Here is a 25782-nt window from a genome sequence, read left to right on the forward strand (position 1 = left end):
CTTCTGAAGACACTTCCCTCAGCATTTTCTGACTGAACATAACCTGGAATCGGATTCATTCACTCTGAAAGGAGACAGCATCACACCCACTCAGTTTAAAATGATTCTTCCGCATGCTCGGTGCAATTACGCATTCTCACCAGAGAGGGCACTAAATCCCCCAAATCCCAAAACTTACAGACTTCAGCTTTAAATACAGTTTAATAATATACAACTTTATATATATTTTAAACACAATCCCTATACACACACAGCACGAGGAGCTGCTGTACTTATTATGATTACTAACAGTGATATTTCATCATATCCACACTTAGATTAATAACAAGATTCCTGAAGGATATACAGCTCTGGACAAAAAAATAAGAGACCACTTCATTTTCTGAACCAGTTTCTCTGATTTTGTTATTTATTGGTATATGTTTAAGTAAAATGAGCATGTATTGTTTGTTTTATATTCTTATAGCTTGTACCATGTTCTTATAGTGTATAAATATGTATTAAATAATACAAAAATAATTATATACAGTACCTTCTCATTTAATCTTTTTATTTTTTTCCCTATAAAGTGATCCAGACTATAAAGAAAAAATATATTTTTAAATCTAATGGGTTTTGCATAGAGAGACCAAACACAGGTTGAAAAAATGAAAACAGATGAATTTGGTAAATCATAATCCAGCAGTGCCCTCTACTGTCCAGTCTTTACACTACACTACACTGTTTCAATGCCATCCCAGCCCACTGAGAATATATATATATATATATATATATATATATATATATATATATATATATATATATATATATATATATATTAAGACTTTAAGACTTTAGAGATATTTTTAAAGTTACAATAAAACAAATGTTTGCATTTTCATATACTTTAACTTGAACGTCAGATCACTCTACATTTAAAAATATATATAATCTTAACTTGAAGTTAAGATTCTTAATTTAAATAATAATTTGATTAGAAACAGAAACATAATATCTGCACAAAAACTATTCCTTTTGTGTCCATAAAATGTGAAAACTGTGATTTCTGTCATTATAAAAAATGCCTTGCAACCGACACAGTCTCACTTGAATGACGTGATGTTATGAAGGTCTCTGTATCTGATTCAAAAGGAAACCGTACATTCTGGTGCTGCCAAGGTTTAACTGTGTTTTCATTCACAGTTAGAATTTCACCCAAAAAAAAATGGAAGGCCAGATTACAGTTGTTTTACAGTGGCTTCCTGTCTCAAAATCCTGTCTGCGTAGGCAGCATTACACTAGGGAGTGTTCATCAGCTTTTAGTAAAAATCTGAGGCGGAATGACATCTTTAACAGAAAATACTTTTTATTGGTACTTTTGGCAGTGTGGGCAGTGTGCCAAGTCCTGCTGGAAGCAGAGGAAAGCATGAAGTGCTGTAAAACACTGCACTGACTTTCGACTTAATATAATACAGTGGATCAACACTAGCAGATGACATGTCTCTCCAAACAATCACTGATCATCAGTAAATGTTGCATTTTATTTGGAAATAAAGGGAGCAGAGTCTGGAGCAAGAGCGGAGAGACACACAGTCCAAGCTGCTTGAGGTTTAGGGTGAAGTTTTCACAATCAGTGATGGTTTGGAGAGACATGTCATCTGCTGGTGTTGATCCACTGTGTTTTATTATCAAGTCTAAAGTCAGTGCAGTGTTTTTTCTGGAAAATCTTACAGCACTTCATGCTTCCCTTTGCTGACAATCTTTATGCAGGTGTGGATTTTATTTTTCAGCAGGACTTGGCACACTGCCCACACTGTCAAAAGTACGATTGGTCTTATATAATATTCAAATTTTCTGAGATACTGATTTTTGGGTTTTCATTGGCTGTAAGCCATAATCATCAACAACAAAAGAAATAAACACTTAAAATAGATCGTGTGTGTAACACATTGAGATTAATATATAGAGAGTTTAACATTTTAAACTACTTACAAGGTTATTCCTGTTACAGAGTTGGGATGCGTTGTAGTGTTAGGAGTCTAGCCCAAGGACTTTTATTGATGTAGTAAAGCATTGTCACCCAGACCGGGAATTGAACTTCAGTCTCTCATATGATGTGGTAGCTCATAAGCAGGCGGTGGTGTTATCCACTGTGCCACACCAACCACACTGAATTACAGAAATAAAGTAGATTTTTAATGATATTCTATTTTTTAAGATGCACTGGTGCAAGCTCAGTGGAGCTGTAAAGTGGATGGTGCATGTGAAGAAGAAGGAGGAGGTGGAGAGATTAAACCCCCTCTCAGGTGGAGGTGGTGTATGTGTATATATATGAGGGAGGCCGCTGAGAGGCGCTGTGGTCACTCCTCCTCCTCCTCTTTCTTTTTCTCTTCGTCTCCGGAAGAAATTCTCTCTCTCCCCGCTGCGCTTCCTTTTCCCCTCAGCGGAGTTTAGGTAAGAGCGCTGTTTTTCTGTCTCTCCGCTTCATCTGCGTTAAATCACTTCTTTATTTTAGCCATCCGCTCCTAAAATCACCTTTTAAACGTTAAGGAGACGTTTATACCCCAGTTCACCCTCTTATGTCTTTTAATATCGGTGTGATTTTGAGTTAAATTCAGTGTTTTTAAGGGCTGAGTTGTTCTGCAGTGTAGACGCGGCAAGGCCTCGCTGTGAGGCGCTTAGTAGTGATATAGAGAGACCGGTGTTAGTGTTAGTATTTGTATCGTTGTTAGAGTTGTTTTCAGTTAATTTAGGTGTTTATTTAGCCTTGTGCTTTTTTAGTAATGGAGCACAGGCTGTGTAAATTAAACTAGAACCGTGTAGAGCCCAGTGTTAAGCTTGTATGTAAGTTAGGTCTATAGCAGGTTATAGCTAGGCTAACTGAGCTGGCTGAGGAGCTAATGTTAATGTTGGCTGCCCTTATGTCTTTACTGGATGATGGCCTTCAATTCCTGATGTATTTACTGTAATATAAAGTCTATATACTCTTTTATATTGCTCTTTGCTTAGTGTGTGACCAAACATACATTATAATAGTCATGGTTAGATGTATGGAGCTAGGCTAACCAATGTGAGACTTCAGAATTCAGTCAACTTAGCTACTTAGCTTGAGTTAGCTGCATTAAATATATTTATCTTTTATGTAATTAATTACCGTGTATATATAACAGTTACTGTTTATACACATAGTATATAGTGAGAGAGATGTGTATATGTATAAATTATTGTTTATACGCAGTCTGTCACAGAACTTAAATTACAGTTTAAGTTAGATGCATGGAGCTTGACTACCAGTGTGTTTCCTGAATTCAGTTACTTAGCTAGCTGTATTAAATAAATATATATTAAATATAGTCAGGAGTATTTGTTTACAGACAGTAGGCTTATATGTTTCACTAAATATTATACCGTTAATAGATAAAACTCCAAATAAGCATATAGCTAGGTTTTTAGAATAAAATGACCAGAAGCACTTCTGGGATTGTTAATCCAAAAGAGCCCATAGTGACCTGTATCACAGACCCTTTTAAATGCAGTTGTCATTTGTCACAACAGCGTTTTAACCTTGAAAATATCAAGTCATGCCTAAAATAAATTAAAAAAAAACCCACAAATGAGCCGATTCAATTCATAATTTGGCATCAATATTTTAAAATGGATCTAGGCTCTTCTGGGTTAATTTAGTTCCTACCTGTTGTTCACACATGCCAATAGGAGCCCTTGAGCAAAACATATCGGTCTCTTTCTGTATAGCACTGAATAGTTTAAGATTGCCATCCGAATGCCATTAACTCAAACATCTGACCTCTCCTTTTCCCCCTGCAGAACCCGAAAATGGGACGTGTGATCAGGGCTCAGAGGAAAGGTGCGGGCTCCGTCTTCAAAGCCCACGTCAAGCTCAGGAAAGGTGCCGCTAAGCTCAGACACATTGACTTTGCTGAGCGCCATGGCTACATTAAGGGAATTGTGAAGGTAAGAATGGATGTAAATGTGTGCAAATGAGTAATTTCATTGTTACTGGCCTTTGTCTGGCTTGTAGTACAGGATTTTCTAGATCTTGACCGATGTTAAAATGTAAAAACTGCATGCTGTTAGATCAGGCGCACTCAGTTTCATCAACAGCGTTTGCTTTCTCACCAGAAAAAGAGAGGGGTATTGATTAAAAAATGGCTGAAATGTAGTGAACAGTGCTAATAATTTCTGCCATGTAAGTGGGGTTGAATAACTGCTCTGGGAGAAGATTGGAGGGCTGAAGAAACCACATACTACAGGATAATTAGGAAAGATTGTAGTTTTCAATCACTGAAAAAATGGAGGAAAAAAAACTTGTGGTTGTCAGGAAGAAAAAAATAATTGTAGTTGTCCTGTATTGTTGGCCAGACATTAGTAGTTTTAAGCCTAAACAAACCCCCTAAGTGTTTTATTGTTTCATTTTTTTAATACAGGACATCATTCACGACCCTGGCCGTGGAGCCCCCTTGGCCAAGGTGGTGTTCCGTGACCCCTACAGGTTCAAGAAAAGGACTGAATTGTTCATTGCAGCTGAGGGCATCCACACTGGACAGTTCATCTTCTGCGGCAAGAGAGGTAAAACGGTGCTCCCCAGTTTTCTGTATGTTTCATTCGCAATCACTTTGTATATTGTATGTTACATGTTGCTTGTAAGCAGAGAAGTTAGTAAAATTAAATTCTTCTGAATGACCTACAGCCCAGCTGAACATTGGCAATGTAATGCCTGTCGGCAACATGCCTGAGGGTACCATTGTGTGCTGTCTGGAAGAGAAGCCTGGAGACAGGGGTAAGCTGGCCCGCGCATCCGGAAACTACGCCACGGTCATCTCCCACAACCCAGAGACCAAGAAATCCAGAGTCAAGCTCCCCTCTGGATCCAAGAAAGTCGTCTCCTCAGCTAACAGAGCTGTTGTCGGTGAGTAGTTTGGAAAGGTTTTGGAAGGCATGGTTACGTACTTCAGTCTTGGTTAATGACCGTGTTTATAACTAGGGTTAGCTTGGACATATAGGCTTGACTTTAAGGAGCTCAGATGTGCTAAATCATTGAGAATTATTACTATTGTTTGGACATCTGTGTTCATTTGCACTATTGGGCCTCAGTAAAAAGGGGCATTTTGAATGGTATCAGGAGAAAGTCAGATCTAGCAACATTTTTTTTGTTGTTTCAGATGCTATCAGGAAAGGGTCAAATAAGGTCCAATCAGAAATGTCTGAATCTCACAGCTGAAATATTAGCAATGGATATCATCGCTGTCCAATGGAGAACGAGTATCTCCATCTTTTCAAATTTGTTTACTAATTTGAACAGACAAACTGTACTTCAAAATGAGCTGGGAAAAACACTTTTTACATTGACTTGGCTTGAAAGTTTTTTTTTTCCTCTCTCATATAAATTTGCTGTTCTGCAGATGCTTGTTTTTTATTGGACAGCGTCGATATGCCCTTTATAAGTGTGGATTTAGAGCAGCCTTATGTTCCTTATATGATTTTAAGGTTTGCTGTACTGTGATGGATAAACCACATTGTTGAAGTAGAAATGAAGCACCCAAGTAACATTTTATCTGCATCTGGAAATATATATGAAAGTTTGTCATCGGCTGTCTTGTAGAGAATAGATCAAGGTAGTAAAATTAAACAGGACAAAAATACTAAAATAATCGTTTACACAGTTAATCATTTGTAATAATTAGTTTGACCGTTGGGTTAATCCTGTTTTAGTATGAATTTGAGATTTTGGTAGGAAGATCATTGCAGCACATGCTGTTCTACTGATCTATTGAACTTGAATCAGGTGCACATAACACTGCAACAACATTGGCACTTTACAAACTTAAAGTACCAGTGCTGGGTTGTGAGATGGAGTTTAAACCAGTTCTAAAGTATACAGGAGGATAAACATTCACTGTTCTGTGTGCTCAACAGGTATTGTTGCTGGTGGTGGTCGTATCGACAAACCCATACTGAAGGCAGGACGTGCCTACCACAAGTACAAGGTCAAGAGAAACTGCTGGCCTCGTGTCCGTGGTGTGGCTATGAATGTAAGTATTTGGTTGGTTTTAATGAGGAAAAGAGAAAAAACAAAAACTTTTTTTTTCTGCACTAATGTACTAACTGGCCTGTTTTTCCCCCCCCCCCTCACCCCTACAGCCTGTTGAGCATCCCTTCGGTGGTGGTAACCATCAGCACATTGGCAAACCCTCAACTATCAGGAGGGACGCGCCCGCTGGACGCAAGGTCGGTCTCATCGCTGCTCGTCGTACTGGCAGACTGCGTGGAACAAAGACCGTCCAGGACAAAGAAAACTAAAGTGTCTCTTCATAATAAAATATCCATCAAAAGACTACCTTGTTTAGTTTTCTTTTCTAAAACTCAAATTCTGAAGTTCTGAGTGGGTATTTTAGTTTTTTTACTGGAGGATTTCCACAAGTCTTGAGTGTAAATCAAGTGCATGGAAAGATGTCCAAGTTTCTGACAGTGGACAATTGTCAAAAGGGGAAAATATGTCATGCTTTAGAAAATTGCACTAGTGCAGCTAAATTCACTGGTTCTTGATCTTGCTTAAAGCAGAAAAGGTGCACACTGCAAATGTTTGCTGTGGTTTCCACCAGTACTTGTAAATACTTAAGCAGACTTTTAAGGAGACACACCACATTCAAGATTCAATTTCTTTATTCTTGAAGGGCGCAATGCTGTCTGTAGTATCTGTGCACAAAAAAAACTCACAAAGTGAAAGTTAACATCGCGACTGTGGCTCCAGAATTTGTCACCATGGCCAAAACAGAAGTCGGCGCAAAAAAACAAATACAGGGCGAAAAACTCTGTACAGTCAATATCTTTAAAAATAACACAAGGACAAAAATGTTCCTCTTAAATCAAATTCTATTTTTCTTTTAGTGAAATACAACAAAATAAATTCTATAAAATAAAACAGCAAAATATTTAAATATAATATGGTGGGCAGAACAGTTTCATTTGCAGGAGTATTTGGTATTTTTTTAACAATCGAAGAGAAAAAAAAAAAAGCATTCAAGTTACCAATTACATACAGTATTGACTGCTGTTTACCTTTACTCCTAGAGAATAGTACTTTACCTAGCTCAAGTTGCCACACGACTAACCAGCAGTTATATTATGGTACAACCGTGCTTTTTATGTCCATTCCGCTCCAATGAAGAGAGTCCCCAGACCAGACGGAGCCTATGTTCAAGTAGAATAAGCAAATGTGAACAGACAGCATCTGCTGTCAACTTTAGTGGCCAATGTCAATCTTTTTCTTTCTATTTATTTTAATTCCAGTTTGTCTAAAACAAGGTTCAACCAAGGAGAGACAAACAAGCAAATTGAGTACAGTCCACTAATGCTCCAGGCATCCCGGCATAGCAAATTTTTGCATATACATTTTCTCTTTCTAAAATTCCTATAAATTCCAAAACAAAAAAAAGTAACCATCTATTCCCACCAAAAACTGACTGCCAAATGTTAAGTTTGAGAATATATATGTGCAATTGAGAAGCCACTTAATTCCTACATTGGTTTAAAAATCAATGTAGAAGTCTTAGATGAGGGAGGGGGGAGGCTCTTTAATAGCTGTGGATTCAGAACTGCAGCTGTTATGATCCCAATTTTCCCTTTTGGCTACACTAGTCCGGTGTGAAGCCATGCTAAAAATGTTACAGCATATTAACTAGAGCTGTCAAATGATTGAATTAATACCAGAACAAAAGAAAGGCAATGTAAGTTTCCAAAACATTGGTGTGTCACCATTTTCACATCAGCCTAGCATCAGGAGGATCACCCATCCCATCCCCTCCAATCCCATCCATTCCATCCTTATCATGCCTACAACTACAACCATCTCTAGCTCCAGAGGCGGATTAGATTAAGTAAGAGTTGACGTGGATAAAATGACTTAGAGCTGAATGACCAAAATGGCCAAAAGGCAGACCACACCTCACAACTGAGTACAGGTGATAAAACAGGGTTGGATTTTTCTTTTTTTGTCTTTTACTTTTTGTCTTTTTTTTTTTTGGTTTGTTTTTATAGTTTTCAATTTTGCTTTCATAAATCCGCAAGTTTCCAAACAGCAGGTGCTGATGGTTCTGAACAGTCAAAAAAAAAAAAAACATTAATATGTACATCGCTGTCATAATAGACAAGTGCATCAGGCCTGGCTTATTACAACACCATACACAGTCCACTGCAGGCGGGTTATAGTACTGCAGGGCAGACAGTGAATGCTCCACCCCAGGGTCAGAAGAACAGGGAGCGGAGTTTTCCGGATACGCGGGTTCTGGAGTGACGCTGCATGGTGGGGCCTGGCCTCGCTCGTCGATCGGTCGACTCCAGAGAACGCTCGGGTGGAGGACAGGGTCGAAGCGCGGTGCTATTCTTTTGTCTGGGCGGGTGGAACCTCCTCCGTGGGCTCCCAGTTCTCTTGTGCTCGTACGCCGGGGCGCTGAGGATTGTTCATATGCTGTGCTGCTGGGCCTGTGTACGGCTGGCCGTGTGGAAGGTTGTTCTGCTGGAAAAGGCAAATACCAGATCAAACTCACTTTAAAATCAGCTTTTCTATTAAGGACCACATAAACCCAAAAACATTTCCCCCTTACCCCATGTCCAACATTTGTTTAATAAGTTTTTAATGAAGTGATAAAGTTTGTGTAGCTACCAAGCAATTATGTAACTATGATTTTTATAATACCATACATAAATTCGATGTTCGAATTTATTAAATACGAACATCCAAAAACAGACTAAACACGAAAAAAAATAAATAAATAAAGGCAACTGACCAAAAAAAAACCTAAAATGAGGCATTGCATCTCTAAATAGACCATTGCATTCATAATCATTTTTGTTTTAGCTGGAGCCATGTTGCTTTTGTCCATATTTGGCATTTTCGATGTCTAAGAGGAATTTCTCTATGGGCAGAATGTGGATCTGGGGTACTACAGTCCTGCTTGTTTCAGCATTTCCCTGCTGTAACACACCCAGCTCACCTCATTGAGGGCTTGTTCATTGATTGGTTGAATTAGTTGTACTATAAATAAACAATAAAACCAGTAAAAAAAAAAAAAAAGGTCCCTCCAGCAGGTATTGCTCACTATCTCTTCTTATTTGACTTTTCAACATCTGAATTTGAATACTCATTTGACTACTTTAATAATCCTCTGTGAATAAGAATAATAATCCAATACTCAATATGACAGGAATTTGCTGGGTGCTACATCTATAAAAGTCTGCTGGTGTTTTGTGTCACTGTTTCATACTGTCAGATCAGTGTGATGTAGCATTAGCGTAATTATAGCTTTATTGTAAAAACATCTCAATAAATCTCGTATTTCAGAGGATCCAGTGATATTCAGGAGAATACTGTACCACACAGAATGTGGTAGAGGTGATTTTTTGAAAAGCCCATTCATTCTGCTCATTGAGTTTAGACACAGAACACCAAATATGGGGACTACAAAATGATGTATGACTGCAGCGGTCTATGGGATTTAGATCTGTAAAAATCTGAATTTATATATATATATTTTTTTTTACTGTCCAGGCTATCAAAAAATCAATCTGGATACAATGCATGTATGCCTAATATCGGATCTAGGCTGACAGTTTGAAAATAGCCTTTAGTGGTGTCTCAAAGTGTGAACTAACTTTCTGACCATAGGGGGAGCCCTAGAGCAAGCCAGCTTGTATTATGGGCAAGAGAAAAAAAAAAGTGTTACCTGCTGATACTGGGTCCCTGGAGAGTGAGGATAGAGGGAGGTATCCTCTGGTGGAGAAGATTCCTGATCATCAGGGGCATCTTGATCATCCTGCTCCTGAAAGAACAATAGCTTGTCAATAAAAAAAACTTCAGCACAAGAGAGCATTTTAGAAAGATATGTTTAAGACTTAGTTCTAGAAGGCGTGTGCCTGTGTGTGTGTATGAGGACATGTAAAAAAAGAGCTTGGCAAAAAATACTCTTCAAAATATATATTTAAATGCATCACTGTCACACAAAAAAATGCCTATACTGACTTTTTGAAGGCATGTTAATCTGGCAGTTGTGCTTTATTATTATTGGTCCATTTATTATCATGGTACAATTTATGCTCCAGTGACTTGGAATTAGGGGTGTGCCATATCGAATCGTGCCCAAAATTATTGCCATTTTAGAATATTGCCAACAATATTATACCTCTAATTATCAATTCAGGGTACTCCTTTTTTTTTTTTTTTTTGCAAAAGAAAAAAATCACACTGTTCATTTCCCATTATAAATCTACTAGAGATAGATTCTATCTGTCCAGTATTATTCATGGAATAAAATATTTTTACAATGACTTCCATTGAAAATACAAGTTTTTTTTTGTGTGACAGCAACAATACGTATATTATTTGACTAAATTTTACACAAAAAAACTTTTCTGGACTTTTAAAACTTTTCTCTGGCATTAGATGAACATGTTTAAGTATATTTGGGTTTAACATTAAAACACTAGACTTCCAAATAGAACCAACGCTACTATTAAACAGCTAAATCACATGGAACCAATGGTAAACAAGAAGACATAAAGAGGGTATAATATACACAACACACACACAAACACCACACTGGACGATAAAGTTAACAGGACTTGTTCAACATGACAAGCGATGTTAAGTTTAAGGTAACATGGCAAAAAAACAGAAAAGAGCTGGCTAAAATTTAACAAGTCACTTCTCTCTGCATGCAGTATGAATTATGTTCAGTATTTAATACTGATCTATGTGCAAAAAAAGTCATAAAGCAAATCTGATTTGTAACACTAAAGCTTTTATCAAGCTTATTTAGTCATCATGCAATTTTGGGTAAGTGTGTGTCCGGTTAATTAAAGGTTAGACATCAGAACAAATAAACGTTCAAAACAAAAATAGCACTGGAACACACACACTTTTAACAGGTTTTAACAGGACAGTCACCAAATACACTATAGCCAAGGCTTAGAGTTTTCGATCACTTTGCGTGTGACACATTAAGACTTGGAGTCAGGAAGGAAGAAACAGTTTGAGTTCAAAAAACATTGAGATGAGGACAAGAGATTAACAGTTATTTAGAGAGCTGTGTTTTCTGCTTGCTAGAGGGAGAAGGTAATGGATTTGGCTACACCATGCCCTGTGAACACCAAGAGGTTACGCAGATGGCACCAGTGTGGCCGGGGCATACGAATCTTACAGTGTGCTGCTGCTGGCCTGTCACTTCCCCTGGCAAAAGCTGCTGTGGCGAGGACGGCTTCCGGCCTGCGTCCTCTTCAGACACCACCTCGTGCTTCATTAAGTGACACTAGTTTGAAATGGCAGTTAATAATGCATACTGTACACTGTACAAGTGTCAAAACGATGTCAAAAGTGGCTCTATGCTTGGAAACATGGAACATTGTCAAACGGCCATTTATTAAGCTACGCTAAAAAAAAGGCCGAAGCATACTTGGTTTAGCAAATCAAAGAAATTAAGCTTTTTTAAAAAATTAAACAAACAGTAATGAAATACACAGTAAATAAAACTACTCATTTACATAAACGCCAACAGCAAAATATCTACACTTTGACTGGGAAAAGAAAAATCTGGAAATTAAAATTGTCGAAAACTCAAAGCCCTATCTATAGTAAATAAATACAGCACTAGCATTTTGCAATCAAATTAATTTAAAAATGTTAAATGTACAATTAATGCATTCCTCTCTTCATAAACAGAATATTATCTAAGGCACGTCTCTATTATAAAATTTCGTATCTAAATACTTCAACATAAATTTCTCAATAACAAACAATTTTTTTTTTGGAAAACAGTTAAAACAAATGATGTTCTAATGGTTACGAGCTAGTAAGCTAGTTACTACAAGCTTCCAATATTAAATCTACTTTTAAAATGTAATCAAATGTACTGTTACATGATTTATTTCAGTGAAAGAATTGGGGTTTCCATACCTCCTCTGGGCACAGCTCGCAGGCCTTGGCTAAGGTCATGCGGGCACTATGGGAGCGCTCGAGGAAGTATCCGTTGGAAGTCTCGTTGCTCTGGACAGGAGGGGACCAGTTGTTATATGTGTACTGAGCATTACCAGTGTATGGCCTGCGCTCTAGTTCATCACCAAGCCATTCTACTGCCCAGGTCCACTTCCTTTTCAAGTCCCCATTACTCTATAAACACAAAACAACAGACGGGTACGGTGATGAGGATGTGATCACAATAATCAATATATCAATATATCAATTTAGTCACTGTGCAGCCTTGAATTATAGCTTATACTAACTAATAACTAATACTTTGTTTTACCTGAAGGATCTGATAAGCTACTGAGCAGTTGCTGAACAAAGCTACCATGCACTTGATGCACTGGTAAGCTCTTTTCTGGTAGTGGTTTTTAGAGCGCTGGATGGTGTCGAACAGTCCATCACGGTCATCTGGGATACCCTTCAACACATTGTGTATCCTGGTGCGAAATACAGAAAATGATTGAAGATACTGGAGAGATTGAGTCATTTTCACCAAATTAGTTAATCAATGTTGTTTAAAAAATGAATAACATTAAAAACTGCTAGAAGCGGTAAAAGCGTAGACTGACCTATGGGTTTGCCAGGAGTCCTCAATGAGCAAAATCTGTAGCAGCAAGTCCAGGTAAGGCCTTAGCTCATATGTGTAGGAATATGCAACCTTAAACATAAATAAAAAATATATATATATATATATTAATACATGCCCAGAAACAAATCTATACATGTGATGCATTTACATTTATGTAGTCACTGTTAAAACCATATATTTACTTTTATTATCACAAAACATTAGCTGCAGTTAGCAGTATGTTTCATAGTAAACTTTAACTTTAAGGTAACAAACTAAATTATTACCTTAACTAACTTTAATTAATAATTTAGCTAACTTCATATTGTACCGGTTAAAAGTTTTAGAACACCCTTATTTTTTAGTATTGCATTATCAATAACTTTATTACTGCATTTCACCTGTCAGACCTCTAATTCTTCTCTTAATTGCTGAAACTGAGACTTAGTCCAATGTAAAGTTGAGGTAAAGGCGCTGTTGCCATGTGGGTCAGCCAGACCTCCTACTGTATCAGGAAGTCTTTTATATATGTAATTTTCCAAATTGTGCTGTTTAAATGCTGCAATAGAGAGTGCAGTAACACAATCTGTTTCAGTAGTGCTTTACAAACATAGATAGGCTTTTTAGCATTTTTGTAAATCAAATTCCAAAGTTCAGTTTATTTCTATTGCTTTAAGCTGTTAACCAATGAAATGTTTGTTAAAAATCACTTACTCTTCTTTAGAAAAAGATATGATTTTTTCAGTTTTTTTTTTTTTTTTACAATACATTTCTTGTACAATACTAAAATTATTTTTCAGTTTTTAGTTTGTTTCCTTAGTTTACTGCAGGATATAATCATTTCCAGTTTACTGAACCTAAAGTATAAAAATAAATAGAAAAAATGTGTGCGTTCTAAAACCTAAAACTTTTGACCAGTTGTGTACATAATTTATAGGAAAATAAGAACTTATTTTCTGAATTTAAAAACATTGCAAATCAATTGCATTTCTACATAACTTCATATTTCTATTATTTTAATTAAGCACATAAACAGTAGTTGTGTATTATTAAGTAAACTGGTGCACAGGTCTACAGAGAAAATACAATGAGACATGTATTCTGTCAAGGAATGCTAAAACCTTATTTAATACAGTTTAATTAAAAGTGATGGAGAGTAATGTACCTGCCACAGAAGCTCACTGAGTACAGTGGAGGAGAACTGAGGGTTCTCCCAGCAGCAGAAGCGCAGCAGTTTGATGGTCTCCTCTGAGTTGCTACAGTCCTCAATGATCTTCTTCACATAGCTGGTGCGTACAAACAGGATATCCGCCACCAGCTGCTGCAGTGGCATTATGGGCTGCGTCAGGCTGGGATCACCGTAGGGATTCGGAAGAGGAGGGTTACCTATTTCAAAGGAAACAGAATTTTTTTTATAATGGAAGTGTGTGTTCCAGTATATAAGAATTCAGGTCGTATTTATGCCCTCAGCTCCAGGCGATGCCACCGAGGCACGGATACCTGGAGATGGCTGCGTTTGTCAGTCACATGACACTGAGCAAGGATATAAATCATCACTGGGCACACACTGAAGATTTAGATTTTAGAGTACAAAAATCAAATAATCCACAATTAGAAGAGAGAGAGAGAGAGACTCACCGTTAATTGAGGACTGCATTCGGGATGCTACATCGCAGCAGCGCACCAGCTGAGACACCACTGTGTACAGCTTTCCAAGCTCAGCATACTGGTACTTAATGGGAGGGCCTGGACCCTCATCCAGAGCCACCAGCATGAATGTGGCTGGCACGCTAAGTTTCAGTAGCTGGGTCTTCTCAGCCAAGCCTACAGGGGATGACAGATACAGGCAAGATTAAAGGTTACACCACAAGGTACTAATACAACAACTAGATGGTGCAAATAAGGGAGAGTGACATGAGGACGCTGTACCATTACTATGATGCATCAAAGCTAATGTTAGCCAATAATTCAATATATAAGGCATCTGTCACAGAATTACATATTTAAAAGGCCCAGTACATGAACCGGCAAATTATTTTTGCAGAAACTGACATCTACTGTGTGCATCTTCGTTTTTGGTTGTTTTTTCTTTTATTAACGATTTTAGAATTTTATTGTTATGGAATAATATCCAAAAAAAATTGCTACAATTCATCAAAATTGCTAAAAATTTAACTGAGGCTAAATTAACAATATTAATTCATTAATATTTTCATCAATTATTTTGTCATTTAAATCTCATGAGAATATAACAGATCCTGTTTAACTAATTGTAGTGATGTTCAAAACTATCCTTCGGTTACTCCTTATTTTCAATGCAGCTGATCTTTTACAGGACGTTAAATCATTTAAAAACCAACAGAAGAAAATAAACATTGAAAAACAAAGTGAAATCTATCAAGATTTGGATAATTGTGATTAAATCATATTATAAAAGATTTAAAAATGTTTTTTTTTTTTTAATGAAGTAAATCAGTAACAGTGGAAAACAGTATAAACAGAAATAATAAAAAGAATTACATTAATAAAGCATGTTTGATAAAAATATATTTCAACAAAACTAAGCAAAAATACTATTAATAGCAAAACTGCTGAAAAACAAAATGCTAACCCTCACCTTTCACATAACTCTACATTGTGAACAGTATCGTAAAAATGTATTAAATTATGCATTATATTATGATTGCATTTTTACCAGATGCTGCTATCCGTCACAATACTTTTACACTAGCCTTAAACCACTTTAACTCTGTGCTGGGCAAACAAAATAAAAAAATATATATACAACTTTCATACAAAGGAAAATGCAGGTCCCTCACCTAGGTTGGCGTACATGACAAAGAGATTAAAGTATTGCTGCAGGTGACGCCCGTGTTCTGATACTTCTCTCCGTAAGAGGTTGAGCACCGCCCGAAACAAGTGGTCACTCAGGCTCAGATTATCACAGCCCTAGTCAAGAAAGCCAGAAATAAAACATCAACATGAGAAATTAATGAACTGTCCAACAATTATAATCTATTAAATCAATCCTCTCTTTATAAGCTGAGCTGACCTGACTGGATGGCCCTGGTGAGGCAACCGGTGATGGGTAGGGTCCATCTTGCAGAGAGAAATGTGCAATAAATACTATGAGCTTGGAGAAGGCTCCCCGGACCTCGGCGCTGGGGCACTCGAGCAGATATTCTGAGAAGCGGTTTGCGTAGGCAAAGATGGCATTGTGTGCAAACCAGCAGCGTACATTCTTGCTGTGTCGAAGCAAAACGCACAGGGCATCATACCTAAAAAAAGAGATTTAAATGTGATTAAACTGAATCTGACATTCTTTAGATAATGTCCAATTACTACCAAAGAAAAATCCAGCTGGTTTATATACGTACCAGTCACTGGCAGGACCGCGGACAACCTTCTTGGTGTGGAATCCCGTGCTGAAGAGAAATCTAGCAGCGAGCTGAATGCTAATCATAGCCATTTCCTCTGCTTCAGGTAATAGATGGTCTTGGCCTAATTAGGGCAGAAATAAATCAAGGTAAAATATGCCCTGATAAGTAGGCATGACTTTAAAACAGCAGGACATTTCAACACCAGCTGCCACCAACTGACTAAAAACAAGATAATCAATGAAATTAACATTCAAGTCATGAGAAGAGCAGAGAATTAACTGATTCATTCACATTCTGTGTCAGTAGTCTTTAGAATCATGTTGTTTATCAATTTAAATAAAAAATTGAGAAGAGGAAACAAATAACCTTCATAAAAATGTACATGTCCAAATATTACCCTGCGGATCGAGAGACATTACCTATACTGTATTGAAACTTTATAGTTTTATTATTCAAAACACATATCAAATGCAGTCCTGATTAAGAGTTCATACTCCCTACACACAGCTAGAGAGAGACAGGGAGAGGGAGAGAGAGAGAGAGAGAGAGAGAGAGGGAGAGAGAGAGAGAGAGAGAGAGAGACAGAGAGGGACAGCTAGAGAGAGAGAGAGAATACTCCAGAAACACTACATTTCCCAAAGTATCATGCAAATCCTTGTAAAATGACTACATTTACCTCAATAGTGCATACTGTATATTCTCCATGCAACTGTGCACACCAAACATCTTAACATGATGGATAAATAAATATACATACGATTAAGCAGGTATTGATAAAAAAAAAAAAGTAACGCAGTATCTCCTACAATTTTATCTAATATAAGCCAGATGTATGTGAAAACTGAAATTTTACTATTGACATACCCCCTACAGTGTAGTTAGAGTATAGTTAACTTTTAAAGTACGCCTGTAATATATAGTCACAAATCTGTGCATTTTCTATAACTAATAACCAAGCCAGTAATTATCAGCAAGTACTACATGTGCACCAATTACACATATAAATCAAGAATGAAGGCTTCAAAAGAATGTCTGGAGGTCTTAAAAGGTTATTAGATACAGAAGCACAGAAACAATTTATGGATTGACAGGGTCACACAAAAACAATAGCATTTCTTTTGGTCAACTGAAATGTGACAATGTAAAAGTCTATTAGATTCAAATTGATAAACAATAATCGAGATACAAGATTTTTACTTGGCCATGATTATATAAACCTACTCAAGACACACTTTTTCTTAATATTTGAGACTTGACTTATCTGTTGAAAAAACAATTAATGAGAACTCCTACCTAACTTTAAACATAAATAAATAAATACAATTCCTTACTGGCATTATGCAATAGAATTACTGCACATAAACAAGCCCTAAAACATATTTTGATATATTGTGAGCTTTCCTGTAGCACTTGAAATTAGAGAGAACTGCTTTACCTGGCGGTGGGTTCAGATAGACACTATTACAGGTCAGCAGTTTCTTGATGAACTGGAAGTACTCCAGGCTGTACTGCATGCGGCTGTGCATGAACTGCACGTTCTGCTTGCGCACGCTGCACTCGATGGCCGAGGGCATCTTCACCTGGTGCGGCTTGGTGCTCAGGGTCAGTTCAGAGATGTACTTCACCAGCTCGCTGTCTTTGTCCAAAGAGTCCATACGCTCATAGAACAGGATGTAGGCGTTCCACCAGCGCTTCTGCCGGCGGTAGGACATGCGCTTCATCATGTGATCAAACACTTCGCCCATGTACTCTCCCCCAAAGCACTGGTTCTTCATCTCCTCGTCATCGTCCATCTTGCACTCTGTGACATCCCCGTCGTCAAACTTGTACCAGCGGTTCCTCTCGCCCTCTCCGCCACTGCCATTCCTCTGGATGATGTAAGAGTAATAGTGGCCTCCGCTGGCCTGGCCTGAGTGCACCAGAACTCCCACAAGTCTGTAGCGTGAGCTGCACGGTGGTTCTGGCTCTGATGGTTCATTCTGCTGGATCACCTGCTAAAATAAAGTAAAAATATAAAAGATAAACATCATAAGCCTCAGCAAAAACATCACGGAAACAAAGGACCACAACTTAAGAAAAGCTCAGAAGCACAAGACCACATGTCAGTACCTGATTTTCAGGGTGCATATCAGAGCCCTCCAGCTTGGCTACTCCTGCTACAGTGTAAGGCTCCATGTCCAGCTCCCTGGGAAACTCAAAGTAGTCATTGAACTTAATAGCGCACTCCCGTTCCCAGTCATAATCAAAGCGCTTCAGCTGGATGGCCAGTACTGGTGGCAGTTTCTTAATCAGCAAGCGCTTTACTGTATCCACCTGCAGTATACAGAGAACACACAATTCATTTAGTTCTATAAATAAACAAACGACAGCCACAACAGAATAAAACTTCACCTCAAGACACAGTACATACCTTCTTGTTGCATTTTTCACAGTGGTAGGCATTAGCACCCTCAAGCAAGTCCCCCTTCACATACTGCTCCATGGAATCAAGGAGATTCTGATGGTTTCTAATATCAACATTCAGTGTTGTGAAGGATTCCTCACATTCATACCTAGAAGACACAAGACGTAGAAATAATTATAGAAAGTAGAAACTGAATAGGATCCAATCTTTGTTTGTACAAATAAAACAGCTATATGAAAAATTGATTTAAATGTTAATTTTTTAATTTGTGTGGCATGTAGAGGTTCCCAGTGCACTTATTTCAGTTCATAGTTAGGTAAATTGCTATGATTTGGGTTTCCTCTGCATGTGTGTATTAGCATTAGCATTAGCCTACACTCGATTCTAAATGTGCTTAACAGAAATGCTTTAAAAACAAAGGTGTGCAGTTTTCCAACTGGTAAAATAGAGAATTCCTATAAAAGTGTTTTATATACTTCCAGATTTTAATGTTTAATAGAATCACACTGCAGACTTCAAATAAACATTTTTTTTTTCTTTTTATGAAACCCTTTGTTAATAATGACCACCTTATGCCCACTCCCAAAATTATGGCTGCACTGATTTGGGATTGGATTGGGTTGGTTTGGAATTATAAGAGATAAAAACACTCAGTTCAGTAAAACATATGCCTGGATTGGCCCTGCTCCAAAATCACTGCTTATAATTAGGAACATCCTGATTCGAGTAAAACATTCACTTCACCCTAAATATAAGATGCATTTAAATTATAGGTTAAGACCTATGCCTACCTGTGAGGACAGCCCTGACAGATCTTCTGATCAGCAAAGGAACCACCAAGCACTTTGCTTAGCATGGCAGGATGGCCAAGTGCTTTCAAAGCCTCATCTAAACTATCTACAAGCGAGTTAAAGAACTCCAGAGCGTCGTGCTGCTCTCTCAGGTTCACTGGTTCACCCCATAACCTGCACAAACACAAAAAGAAAAATATACAGATACAGTCACAAACACAGCTTTCAGAGGTCTCAACACCAGAGGACATGCTCTGATCTGAAGTGGTACCATTGTGTGAACTAACATTAAGCCAATATTAAATACACATTTACCTAAACTGTTTCCAGAAGCCCCTGGGAACATAGTACTGCAGCCTGGAGGACGCAAGGTGTCCAAAGATCACCTGCAGGTGGCGCAGTACACCGATGTTGTACTCTTTTCTGTCTTCTGATTTATTCAGTGATGGTTTATCATCAAACTGGTGGTGATAGCTGAAGACCTCATCCCGTGGATCAACATTACTCTGCCAAAAATGAATAAATAAATAAATAAATAAAACATTAACTAAACATACTGTTCCGGTGGCTTATGTTAAACTGAATAAATCAAATTAAATATTTATATAGCACTTTCTACAGCTGATGTCATAATGCAGCTTTACAGAACAAAGAATCAGACAAAACATATAATGAACATATAATACAGAAGCCCCAGTGAACACGGAGGCAAGGGAAAAACTCCCTCAGAGCTGGAGGAGGAAGAAACCTTGGGAGTATCAAGACTCACATATTAGGGGGGACCATCCTACCACTGGAAATAATCATTTTAAACATAGGCCCTCAGCTCCAGGCAACGCCAACGAGGCATGTGTGCCTAGAGATGGCTAATTTGTCAGTCAGGTGACACTGAGAAAGGATGATCATCATCACAGGGCTCTGCTTTCATAAGTGTTATTAATCAGTTATTTACAGAAAAAAAAAAAAAACACAGTAACAGAATGAGCCAATGTGCCAATATGCACCAAATCTTCCCAGAATGCCTCCTCACTAGCTGCATAACTGCAACAGACATCCAATACAAATCTTCAGGTCGTACCTCATTATCTTGCTTCTCGTCTCCAGACATGTCATCATCCACGTCGCTGCCTGTGCCCTCAATAGCCAGGATGCCGTTTCTGATAGGCGGGATCATGTAGAGCTGCTGGATTACTGAATTCATGTAGCAAGTGGCACCTGCATTCTTCAGCCCCACAAAGCCCTTATTGGGTCTTGGGCCAACAGGGGGCAAGTACTCCCATTCTGTAAGTGCCTCACAACCTGAGAGAGAGATTTTTGTATTGAAAACAAAAACAAATATAGTTCACACCTAAATGCCATTTACTAAGGATAGAATGTCCTGATTTCTGTTGGGCTTGAGACCTGATAAACGGTACCAGAACCTACTATATTATCAGTTCTATGTGTAGTTTTTCCTCATAACAAGATGCTAAAAATGCTAATAGTATGTCTCAATAGCTGGTTAAATTCCTAGCTGGCTTCCACCTTAAAAGTTGAACAGACAGCAGGGGCTGCATCTTTTAAGGCGGAATGGAAAAATAAAATAACTGAATTAAAGCTAATAAAAGTTCATTTCAGCTCCCCATCCCAGAAGAATTAAGGGTCGGACAGTAATAGTTATTGTCAACACCTTCCCATCTTCTCAATATTTTTTTCTGTATAATTAGGTTTCTGAACCTGCACTCTCCTGCCATCATATCATCCCAACTGGGTTGCCTGTTCTAAGAGGAAGGGTTACCCCAGAAAACAAGGGGTAGGGGTTCCAATTAGAAATGGAATTGGGCAAAAGTTCACAGAAACGTGAAAGAACTGGCACCTCCTTTTGCGGAAATGATGTGAGAAATGTGATCACAACCCTTCACAGGAGACACACTTAAAACAACAGGTTTGAACAATATACATTTGTGACTGGATGACCCAGGATGAATTTTAAAGCCACGAATAAACAGGGCATGAACATGTCCAACAATGCAAGGGGATCTCCTATCCCCTCCACTGAAAAACTTAATTATATGAACTATTAAATTTATTAAGTCTTTACTTGGAGTTTGGAGAATCCCTACCTGAGTAGTACATGTCAGTTAGCGTGTCAACAATCTGTTTAAGATTGCGCACACATCCGACAGCAAGTGCAACCAGGAGCTCAAAACCAGCAGTGATGGTGGCAGGACTGCTACACACAGGTATGGCCTGCTCAGTGGGGAACTCCCCACTCTTCAGGTACTGCAGGTACACATTAGAGGCTGGGAAGATGAAGTCATCTATTAGTTCCTATGGAAAAAAGAGAAAATAAGGTGGCATGGGTGAGTAATCTATAAAGATATAAACTGATAATTGATTTTTTGCAGACCTCCAACCTGAAACTGTAAAGTCTTATCGCTTACCTTGATGAGGTTTGCTCCTCCTTTTTCACAGCCTATATAGTACTTCTTTTCCGGGGTCTGAAAAGCCAGCAGCTCCTTAGTTACACCAATATGGCCCTCTAAAATGGTCTCTTCCACCCCAGTCTCCCCAGTTCTCTTGACCTCATCCTAAAGAAAGAAAAGCATATTTGGTGTTCAGCCTAAATGCATCAACATGGAAATAATAGAACATAGTATTTGTATAAAGTAATAAATGCAGTTCCCAGGGTTACTACAGTCTCTACAGTCAAAAACAAGTCTTTCTACTAGATTTAGGAGAATTTCTGTGGAAATCTGATTGTATTCGGTGACAAAAATGATAGTGGGATCAGGGTGCTTGTTGATCTTCAACCCCATTTCATCACAAAAGTATTGGATGAATCATTATCATTACAGGGAACACAGTTCCACTGCTACACAGGTCAAAGCTGGGGCTTTACTATATACCCCACAAGCCCACACAAGGCATTAGGAGTCTTATTATATTGGCAATACTACTGGAACTAGACAAGCTGTATGTGCGAATTTGCAACACATACGTGTAACTTAAAGTTATGGAATGCAATTCCATATTATTAGTGTTAACTGACAGTTGGAAATAATGTGTATCAACCAAATCTAGACATCTGAATAATAGTTGATAAAGTAATAAACATCATTGGGCACATCTGTTAGAAAAAAAGAAGTAAATTGCGCATTTATATCCATCAAAGGTCAAAAAAGGAAAAATATTAAAGCTGGGAATAACCATACCTTGATTCTTTTCAACCAATCAATCTCATTGTTGAGAAGAACTTCTGCATTAGGGAGGTTAATGTTGCTATTATATGCGTAGTTGAGCAAGTGCCTCAAGAGGGTGAAGTAATCACCAGCGTGCTTGGCCCGTTCTTTTGCAGTGCTCTAGAAACAAAGACACATAAGCAAAAATCAGAGCTTTCAAGCTCCCCATGACTTCTTGTTATAATATATACATATATATAAAAAGAATAAAACACTTACACCTAAAACTGTGAAGAGAAGGGTGATGAAGAACAGGAGTGGCCTGTGCCCCATACAACACCTTGTGGCCATGAGAAAGAACTGTTCTTGTGCCATTTGTCGAACAGACCTGGGAACAGAAAAAAATAAACAAGATCCCAAGATCCTCAATAATTAATAACCAATAACCTGAAAGTCATTAATAAGCTGGCTGAATAAAGAACGTGCTACTTACTTGCTCTGGCAGTGCAGCAGCAGGTCAATGATGAAGGTCTGCCAGGCCTTCTCTTTGCTAAGCGCATCTAATGCAGTGGGGATAAGGGCGAAGCACAGGGTCATGACCTCCAACGCCTCGCAGCATACCTGCTCGTCTTCTGCGTCGGGCTCATTCCCTGCATTAGTCTAAAAAAAAACACATGGAACATAAAAACATTAGTGCATTAAATCTGTAACATTAAAAAATATATAAAATTATCAGTCACACTGATACACATTTATTTCTCTACTTAATAAATAATTAAATTGCCAATATGACAATATAAAACACATTGCTTCTTATATAGATAGACGTAGCACCTTCTCATAGATCTTGCTAATCTCTTCATTGGAACTGAAGACAAGCTGAATAGTGCCACAACCAGAGGCCCAAACAATCTTCTGGACAGCTCTGATGACACAGATGTCTGGGATATACTTCGAGGCCTGGAAAAAGTTCTGTGTAGAAAAAGAAACCAAACCAACAAAATAAATGTGATCATTAATGTCATTTCAGTTTAACCAGCCTTACATTATATTGCATTCCCAGAGATATGACTATGTTGAAACTGTATATTGTGTAACTCTATGTGTAGGCATCATGTTATTGACTAGAACTATATATTTTACTATTATTTAGAGAAACATAGAGAACATTCATTTATTTGATGAGCATGAAGTCCTTGAGCAAAAGGCAAGTCCACAACAACAAATGCAAGACAAAGCACACAGGAAAGCGGGAGAAGGACCACTTATCTAACAGCTGCTTTACCAGACAAGTCAACCAGAAGGAGATGAGCATAAATATGTGTTCTGCAGCTTAAGGCCTCTAAAGCCTGAGAGTTTGAACCCAAAGACCCCTGATGCTGCCTAGTAAGTTCCATCTACCAAGTCTAATAATGCCCTCTGCAGACTAAACACAGTAAAAGCTAACTTTGTTCCATTAACTTTGAGATAATGCTGCACTAGTAGTTCACAATTTCAATTTCTTATCATTTTATTTCTAATTTTTATCCCATTTTCTTGCCAATTATCCAACCCACCCTTTAGGACTCCCCCATCACAAGTGATGTCCCAACACCAGGAGGGTAAAGACTAGCACATGCCTCCTCCGACACGTGAAGTTAGCCACCGCCTCTATTTGAGCTGCTGCTGATGCAGCATTGCCGACTAGCATCACAGCACGCTCGGAGAAAAGCGCAGCGACTCGGTTCTGATACATCAGCTCACAGACGCAGCCTTGTGCTGATCAACATCACCTTTTGGAGTGATGAGGGGAAATAGCACCATCTACTCACCCAGAGAGAACAAGGCCAATTGTGGACTCTCAGGCTCTGGTAGATGATGGCAAGCAACATAAACAGGATTCGAACCGGCGATCTCCTGATCATAGTGGCAGCGCCTTAGTCCACTGGACAACTCCTGGACAAGTCCTGCTTTCGCTATATTTTTAAATATTTTGCTTGTATGCACAAGGAAAAGATCTCTTAACTTTTATTTTAATCTTTTCTCTTGAGCTTTGCCATATCATAACAAAAACAATGATTTCTTTTAGCATGTAAAAAGATGCACAATTGTGCAACATATATTTTCCCTGCCTGACCAAACATTCAGATCTGTTCATTCATACCTCATCAGAGATCTGCTGGGCCAAGCGGATGGCGACGTTGCGGAGCATGCATTCAGCTGATGGATTGGGGATATTCTGGAGGGCACTCTGAAGCACCAGAGCCTGGTCATGTGTAGCCTGGTTTATCTGTGGGAACCCAGAAAGAGGGGGAAAGGGAAGAGATGGGAGAAAAAAAATAAAGAGAGAGAAAGTCCACATATTAGACTAATGGGTTTTGAAGAGATATGCTCCATAAAAAAGATGATTTCATCTCTTCCATGAGAGGCCAATTTGCTGGAAACATTTAATGAGGAAAAAAAAGGCAAGAGTTCTAAATATGGCACAAAAACACTTGATGGCTCAGAGAACAGAACAAAAACACACATTTACTGAGACTAGGCAGTCAAGAGTCCTGACTACACAGCTGAGCCAGGAAGATCTGGGCACGATGACTTAAATACACCCATCAGTTATAACAACATTAATACCACCTGCATGTTTACTTCAGCTCCATTAATTATATAGAAGCACTTTGAGAAGTTCTAGAATTCAAGTTGTAATCCTTCTGGTTTTCTGGATATTTTATTAACCTCCATATACTGTATTTTTTACACTATAAGGTGCACTCAAAATCCCTTAATTTTCTCAAAAATCATCAGTGCGCCTTATGTATGAATTTTACCAGTCAGTTAACAAGGAGAAGTAAAGCCGCTCCACTGAAATGCAGAGTTATACAGGAGTTTGAGCCAAGTTTCTCCAGCATCAAGGCTGGAGCAGTATTAGCATTAGCTGCTAAGCACAGCGCTAGCCCAGGTTCAGAGGTTCTTTTGTGCTGTTAGTGTACAACTGGATCAGGCACAGCAGTGCTGCTGGAGGTTTTAATCACTGTGTCCACTCACTGTCCACTTTATTAGACAGACTCCTATCCAAGTGGGCTGCCCAACAGATGTAAAGTCAAAGACAGAAGCTCATCTGTTGCTAGACAGTGTGTATCAGTCATCATTTAGTCCTTTATCAGTGCTTACAGAACGCTATCAATAGGGATACATTCGGCTGGGTATTTCTGGCTAGTTAGTGGTTTATTCTGTGTCTGATCCACTCGTACCACAACACCATACACTGATACATCACCACCACCATGTCAAGAAAAACTTCAGTAGACAGGGAGCATAGAAACAAGAGGTTTCGTCAATTTTAGGATTGATCTGTGCATACAAATAACCAACCAATAAATAACGCAAAATCTCTGAGACTAAGGCCCGATTTCTCCTTGTTCTGATGCTCATTAGAACCAGAACACTTAAGTACGAGGTTGTCTGGGTCTGTAACCAAAGTACACTTCC

General features: G+C 38.4%; 2 protein-coding genes across 13 annotated transcripts in view; one reads left to right on the forward strand and one right to left on the reverse strand.

Moving 5' to 3' along the window:
• Positions 1–2312: 2312 nt before the first annotated feature.
• Positions 2313–6331, forward strand: rpl8 (ribosomal protein L8). Its single transcript, XM_007227850.4, has 6 exons — positions 2313–2433; positions 3805–3951; positions 4425–4566; positions 4688–4906; positions 5914–6029; positions 6139–6331. The coding sequence occupies exons 2-6, from the start codon at positions 3814–3816 to the stop codon at positions 6295–6297; spliced, it is 774 nt and encodes a 257-aa protein (XP_007227912.1). The 5' UTR covers positions 2313–2433; positions 3805–3813; the 3' UTR covers positions 6298–6331.
• Positions 6332–6642: 311 nt separating this feature from the next.
• The window catches only part of usp9 (ubiquitin specific peptidase 9), a 38557-nt gene continuing 19417 nt past the window's right edge, over positions 6643–25782 (reverse strand). For 4 of the 12 annotated variants that reach the window (XM_049485431.1, XM_049485430.1, XM_049485428.1 and 1 more), the window contains 24 exons: positions 24461–24586; positions 23152–23289; positions 22811–22977; positions 22597–22705; positions 22351–22497; positions 21580–21726; positions 21259–21466; positions 20235–20455; positions 19472–19662; positions 19157–19330; positions 18372–18513; positions 18071–18274; positions 17397–17955; positions 15959–16082; positions 15634–15859; positions 15401–15530; positions 14220–14405; positions 13747–13967; positions 12583–12671; positions 12294–12450; positions 11945–12157; positions 11193–11300; positions 9720–9815; positions 6643–8512 (listed from right to left, as the gene is read on the reverse strand). In XM_049485431.1, the coding sequence (XP_049341388.1) occupies positions 8375–8512; positions 9720–9815; positions 11193–11300; positions 11945–12157; positions 12294–12450; positions 12583–12671; positions 13747–13967; positions 14220–14405; positions 15401–15530; positions 15634–15859; positions 15959–16082; positions 17397–17955; positions 18071–18274; positions 18372–18513; positions 19157–19330; positions 19472–19662; positions 20235–20455; positions 21259–21466; positions 21580–21726; positions 22351–22497; positions 22597–22705; positions 22811–22977; positions 23152–23289; positions 24461–24586 (4221 nt within the window). In that variant the 3' untranslated portion in view covers positions 6643–8374. The remainder of the gene's footprint in view (positions 8513–9719; positions 9816–11192; positions 11301–11944; positions 12158–12293; positions 12451–12582; positions 12672–13746; positions 13968–14219; positions 14406–15400; positions 15531–15633; positions 15860–15958; positions 16083–17396; positions 17956–18070; positions 18275–18371; positions 18514–19156; positions 19331–19471; positions 19663–20234; positions 20456–21258; positions 21467–21579; positions 21727–22350; positions 22498–22596; positions 22706–22810; positions 22978–23151; positions 23290–24460; positions 24587–25782) is intronic. The other 8 variants (XM_049485436.1, XM_049485434.1, XM_049485435.1 and 5 more) reach the window with 6 other exon arrangements.

Source organism: Astyanax mexicanus, chromosome 11 (assembly GCF_023375975.1).
Source record: "Astyanax mexicanus isolate ESR-SI-001 chromosome 11, AstMex3_surface, whole genome shotgun sequence".
Classification (NCBI taxonomy): Eukaryota; Metazoa; Chordata; class Actinopteri; order Characiformes; family Acestrorhamphidae; genus Astyanax; species Astyanax mexicanus.